The 6,456-nt window shown below is 39.5% G+C and overlaps 1 protein-coding gene across 1 annotated transcript; it reads right to left on the bottom strand.

Annotated features, from left to right (window-relative positions):
- Positions 1-720: 720 nt before the first annotated feature.
- LOC133694759 (phosphatidylinositol 4-phosphate 5-kinase 1-like) lies at positions 721-5,634 on the bottom strand. Its single transcript, XM_062116442.1, has 8 exons — positions 4,056-5,634; positions 3,752-3,916; positions 3,348-3,513; positions 3,048-3,158; positions 2,763-2,956; positions 2,527-2,657; positions 2,349-2,442; positions 721-1,781 (listed from the first exon to the last, which is right to left on the bottom strand). The coding sequence occupies exons 1-8, from the start codon at positions 5,252-5,254 to the stop codon at positions 1,472-1,474; spliced, it is 2,370 nt and encodes a 789-aa protein (XP_061972426.1). The 5' UTR covers positions 5,255-5,634; the 3' UTR covers positions 721-1,471.
- Positions 5,635-6,456: the final 822 nt, after the last annotated feature.

The following is a 6,456-nucleotide window of genomic DNA, read 5'->3' as shown; positions in this document are numbered from 1 at the left end:
CGTGCCTTGGGTCTGAGTAATCAGATACGAGAAGGTCCCATAAAGAGAACCATAAGGTCAAAAGGAGCTACAAAACCCTATAGTTGTGGGGAGCGTTGGACCCCAGCTACAGCTAGGCTGGACTCCCTCCCTCTGCAACCCTCTTTGACCTCTCCAGTCCCCATGACCCCCCCTCTTTCATCCATCTCCAAGTGACTAAATTACCCTCCCAATCTTCCAGGAATAACAGTAAAAAAATGGGAGAGAGATTCTCAAATTCTGGATAAAAGACAAGGGGATCCAAGTTCAAGTAAATGTCTTTGCGCAGCAGCATAGTTGGATTCCTCCAAACAATGGACAGATTTGCATCCAGTAGCTTTTGTGGCAAGAGATAGAAGGGGAGAATTGTTCTGGGCAGAGCTTGGACATGCAAGGTGGCCTTAGGATTACAAGCTGAAGCTCTAGCGCGTAAAGAGACGGGCATCAAATTGGCTGCCGTTAAGGAATGCTACATGTGATTTTTGAATCAGATGCAAGAAGTGTGGTGTCTGCCATCAAATTGACTGCCATTAATTGCTAATGCAGAACAATGACCGTAGAATTCTTAGCTTGCCAAAAAAGCTATCTTTTTGCATGTACTTGTGATCGGGTAAAATTACCCTTCGCACAGAGAAGCCTTTGGAGCTGTGATATCCAGTCATGTAATGAGATTCAACGTTGATCAAAGAAAAAAAATACTCATTCTTCAAAAGTAGAAGTGTTGAATTTTTATTTTTTATTTCAATGTCTACAGTAAAAGAAGTAAAGGGGTAATAAACAAAGGATGCAAGAGCAAGAAAGGAGCAACAGCGAATCTTTCATGTGCTTTCTCTCCTTTTCATGTCTTAACTCTTCCTGCTCAATGGCCTCCCTTTCACTGCAAAAGTAAAGCAATGACCCCATTTCTATACTGCAGAGAGTGCCCGTTTATATACAAACAACAGTCCAAGGATGAGAGAGCGAGAGAACATGGGACCTCTCTAATGGGAGGTGTGATTTAAACAATTTTTTAAATATATAGCCCTCAAAAAAATCCCATAAACCATTCATCTTTTCTATAAGCTGTACACTTTTCTTATTCCAATGCCCCCTCCCGTTTTGAATCTTCTCTCTGTGGGGAAAAAATAACATTTCCCCGTTCCCTATACCTATCTTTCAAACCTTCACAAAATCCTTGGTCGCCACAAAAATCTCCGAGATATTTTAAAAAGGACATCAGAATCACACTTTCCCTCTCTCCCCTCTTCAACTTTATGGCTGATCTTCAAAATTCAGCCATAAAAGCACCACCTCAAAAACGGCCTGGCGAGCTATCTTCACCACAATCTGCAGTAGCTTGGTCTCTGCAACAAGCAGATTATTTGATCGAACCATTGCCCGCATCAGTTCCCCACGGAAAGGCGCAGTTCAAATTCAACCAACACTTTTTACTTGCAAGCATCCTTGGCCGCTGCTACCTGTCTTCTATAAATATTCTCCCAATGAAATCCCGGAACCTCTTTGAATAGAGTTTTGGATCTACAGCTGAGATTGAGGTAGGGTCTGCTTGCAAGGATTTGTAGGCATGCTCCAACTTCTTGCTAATATCATAGTCTTGTAAGATATCAATAATTCCAAAATAAAGGACCACTTCGTAGACTTCATCACTTCGAGAAGGGGTCAAATGGCTAAATCCACCAGGGGTATACTGATCAAAATCACTCCTCCTCACCATCCGCTCTGCCGTTGCTGGCATGTTTGCTCCCAATCTTATTAGAGATTTCCTGAAACAACAAGTTGGAATTTCAACACATTATTCACAGTTCATCAAATGTAAAAAAAGTTTACCAAAAAATCTTTTCATCATAATGAAATAAAAAACATGCGCAAATAAATATTTGCAAATCAAAACTTCCCAATATTTATCATGGAAGCAAAATTTATGCTCCAAATTTAAATGGCTTGAATAAGAATGGTTCGCACCATCATGAGCACAAAGCTTTCATTAATCCAAGTTAAAAGCTTTGCCAAAGAATGAAGACTTGTCTAATTCAGCAACACGGTTCAATGAAAGCATCGCTCTTATCTTGTAAATCATAGGATCATGTATGTGTCCCCACAAACAACTGTTGTTTACTGAATTACCCCCACAATTTCAGCCCATACATCATACTCCACATTCAATTATTCCATTGACAATAGCCAATTTCAATACCAGAAATTATTGGCCATCTTTAATGCTAAAAACAACACTCAACCACAAGCTCTTGCAAATATTTTATATACATATATTCACAAGACAGCAGTTGATAGTACAAAAACCATTTTTATTTCACAGACAAGAAATATACCTGCCAGATAGAACCCGATCCATGTCTTGAAGCTCTGCTTCAAGAAAGCGACACCCACGCATGAACTTTTCATTCCGATAAGAATCCTTCTTTCCTGCATGTAGCACATGTATTGATGAAAAAACTAAAGAAACATAAAAATCACAATCCTTTTAAAATTGATACGATGCTTGCTTACCAGAACGCAAAAGAAATGGTGACAGTCCCATTTTGTCATAATTATTGTCATCACGGAAGTGTAGACCAACCAAGAGACTATAATCCATGATTTTCTCAGCTTCCAAAAATTCACAATCACGATCAATTTGCCTGGTCATCATCAGATGGCATGTTATGAGCCACTCAACATAAGCCAACTGGAAATTCCAGTGAAGCAAATGCCTAACAGAAAATATACAGCATATTGAAACTTACTTGATAAGCTCCTGGAACCAATTCCGCTGTAGACGAAAAACAAAGTTGAGATCAAGGTCCTTGAGAGTTGTGGTTTCATCAATCTCACCCTCAGGCTTATCTGCTGTGCGGCCATGGGAGGATCCTTTCAGGTCAAATCTTCGATGTATTCTATACTCTGAACAGAAGAGATTGCCCATCACAATGAAACGGGTCTGGTTTCCAAATAAACGTTATGATCAGACATGGAAAAAAGTTCCATTAACGAGCAAAACAGTTGAAACAAAATATTTCTCTTCAACTTACCTTTGGTCCACCAATCGGTTTAACACAATGCACACCAAAGAACTTTGTCACCAGTGAATTTTCATACCGGCAAACATGTTGGTAATAACTGGGAAGCATCCTAATAAGCACCTGAACATGGATCACCAAACTTCAGAATCAATGCAACTGTCCCGCCTTTTGGTCGTGTAGTTAAGAAAAAATGTGAAAGCAAAGACATGAGCAATTTACCAATTGCCACTCACGCACCTTTGAAACTGTTTTCTACCATTACACAATTCAAAGTTAACAAGACAGAAGTAAATGAGGCGGACAACTAACCTTGACTTCTGATTTCTTTACTGTCTTTATCATAAACCTATCATCCTGAGTAAGATAAAAGAAGCTTCCACTCTTCCCCGGAGAAGAAAGCTCTCTAAGGGCATCATTGCCGCAAATAGCTAGCATGTAATCAGCAGGATCTACTTGAAAAAGCTCTCTCAAACGTCTGACACACCCAGGGGAAATAAAGGTCACCACCATAGCATAAAGAAAGAATAAAACATAAGCAAGTCGAAAAAACGTGTACAACCAATTGTAGAAGGCTCAAATTAATGAATATTGAATATCATATCAAGGGCGAAAGAAAACGCAATAGAGAGCATGGACGAACCTTAAAAGTTCCAAAATATAACGAGAAATAAAAATCACATGCTCGGGCAATTTCAAAGTAGAGAACGCAATACCTAAACACCACAGGGCAGTAATCCTTCCATCGAAAATCAGAAGACTGGTGTGGAGGTGTAATTTTTGATCCTTCGGGTGGAAACCTCGTCCAGAATTTCTCCTTGGGATCAAAATCACTTGGCTTCAAATCCCTCAAAATCTGGGCATGCTTCCCAACAGAATACCTAAATTAAATGCCCACCATTACAGAATCAAAACCCCCATCTCAACTCACAAAGACACAACATAAAAGCAACCAAACACAAAGCAAACGCCCACAGATTCATTCCATATAATAAAACAATATTTAAAAGAAAAACTTACCTAATACCCAATTGCAAATTAAGCATCAAATCATAATTCTTATGCCCTTTCGAGATGGGAAGGCCGGGTTTCTTAACCTCTCCACCACTAAAACAACAGGGGGCCCTTCTAAACTGTCTAATCCCATCTCGATCCAACCCTAAACCATCTCGATAAATCATCTCTGCTTCCACATTATCAACAATATCACAGGTAATATCACCAGCTTCCCCATCACTTTCCCAAATACAAATCCTAGGAAAATTCATCCCACTCCCTCGCCCTCCATCAACTGACGATCTCTTCCTCGTCGTTGTAGCGGTTAAAACCAAATCACTCTTGTTCCCTTTTAAACAACATTCCTTCCCATTCCCAGGATAAAATGTGCCATTCAATTGCTGTCCTTTTATATCCTTGCTATTATTATTCAAGTTCCCAATATAACAGCTCCCATCTGGCCATGTAAACACCCCATTCCCTTTCGGCACTCCATTTTCCCATTGCCCATCATATCTATTCCCATTAGCCCAAATCAAAACTCCTCTCCCTGAAATGACGCCGTTTTTCCACTCACCAACATACTCATTCCCATTTTTCCACACATACCTCCCTTGCCCGTCTTGAAAATTCTTCTTCCATGTCCCTTCATAGAAATCTCCATTCGCGTACCTTTTCTGCCCATGCCCATGTTTTCGATCGGAGCTCCATGACCCGCGGTACGTGTCCCCGTCGGATCCGATAAAAGTGCCGGATCCTTCCATCCGACCCGACTTAAATCCCCCTTCAAAAGTAGCTCCTGAAGGCCAAGAGAATTTCCCTTTCCCAGATGCTTTTCCGCGGCGCCACTCGCCTTCGTACATACACCCGTCGGTCCAGATGTACTTCCCGGATCCGTGTGGCGCGTGACCCGAGAATGATCCGATGTAGAGATCCCCGTTCGGGAGGTGCTTTTCTACAGTGGTGCCTGACGAGCTGCTGGCAGTGACGACCGTGGTGGCAGGAGTGACACGGCGGGTGGTGGATTGGGATCGAGCGCGGCTAACAACAATGGGTAGTGGTGGAATAGCTGCTTGTTTTGTGATATCTTGGTCTGCCACGAGTAGTATAACCTTATCTAGCTGCTTATTATTAGTAGTAGTATTGTCTAGCTCTCCTGATTTCTTCTTCTTTGTGGTTGAAACGACGCCGGTTACCTCATCAACGATAAGTCCTTCACGCATTTTGTAGCTCACATAAAAAAACACCCCTCACGCTCTTCTCTCCGCAAATTTCTCTCCTGCTTTAAACTCTCTTATTGTTATTTATGGCAGCATTTGTTGGGTTGGGCATTTGATGTTGTTTGGTGGTTATGAGGAAACGGAACCGGAGAGAAGGGCATTTCCCGGACCCGGAGAGTTATTGCACTAGTTTTTATAAATTTCTCTCTCTACAATTTTCTTTTGCTTTGGTTTTTGCTTAACTCTCTCTCTCTTTTTAATGCTCTGTGCTTATGGAGGAATCTTTACAAACGAAAACCATACGACGACGACACTGTAGTGAAGAAGAGAGAGAGTTATTTACTTATGTAGTACCTGTAAATAAAAAAAAAAAAAGCCTTGTGAAAAATGAAAAAGAGAGAGGGGCGGGGGGGACGAGTAATGAGCCGGCTTTTGCCTAGGGAACGTTGATAGTAGTACGTACTATGCAAGATATACTAAAAACCAGGTCAGCTTTTTTTTTTTCTTTCGTGTTTTCTTGAACGTTTATAATTTCTCAGGACAAATATGCCCTCCTCTTTGTCTAGTTTTTACAGATAAAAATGGAAACTTCACAGTATCTTTCTCTCTCATCCTCTCTGGTTTCATCGTGACGTGACGGAATAGCCTAAGAACCACACTAGAGTATCGACAGGTAATTTTCCTTACACCCTTGTTTGACCTCGTTGTTTTGATTTATTACGTAAGTGACATTTTCATTGGGTTTCATGCTCGTGGTCCACTGGCACAGTTTTAAAAAGTTTGTTGGTTTGATGTTTTTTAAAAGTATTTTTTTATTTAAAAATATATTTATTTTTTTATTTATTTTTTTATTATTATATCAAAATGATTAAAAATTATTTTAAAAAAATAATCTAAAACGAAAAAGAATTCAAAATGCAGCACCAAAATAGACTAAAGCTTTGATGATTCTCCTGTTTTTTGTTGTGTTTGTTTAACCTTAGTTTTTGTGTTTCCGGTGTAAAAAATATAATTAAGTATTTGTTAATATATCAAATTATGTTTTATATTATAGAGCCTATCAAAAAATTCAGTTTAAAATGTAATTTTGGTGAAGCAGTTTTACATGTTTTTTAACTAAGTTTCGTAAAACTCTGTTTGTTTTTGCATTTCAAATGCACTTTTTTTAAAATTTGAAATTTTTTTATTTTTTTCTTCACTTCAAA

Source organism: Populus nigra, chromosome 5 (assembly GCF_951802175.1).
Source record: "Populus nigra chromosome 5, ddPopNigr1.1, whole genome shotgun sequence".
Lineage (NCBI taxonomy): Eukaryota > Viridiplantae > Streptophyta > Magnoliopsida > Malpighiales > Salicaceae > Populus > Populus nigra.
The sequence above is the reverse complement of the archived record's forward strand: the minus strand, read 5'-3'. Positions and strand labels throughout refer to the sequence as shown.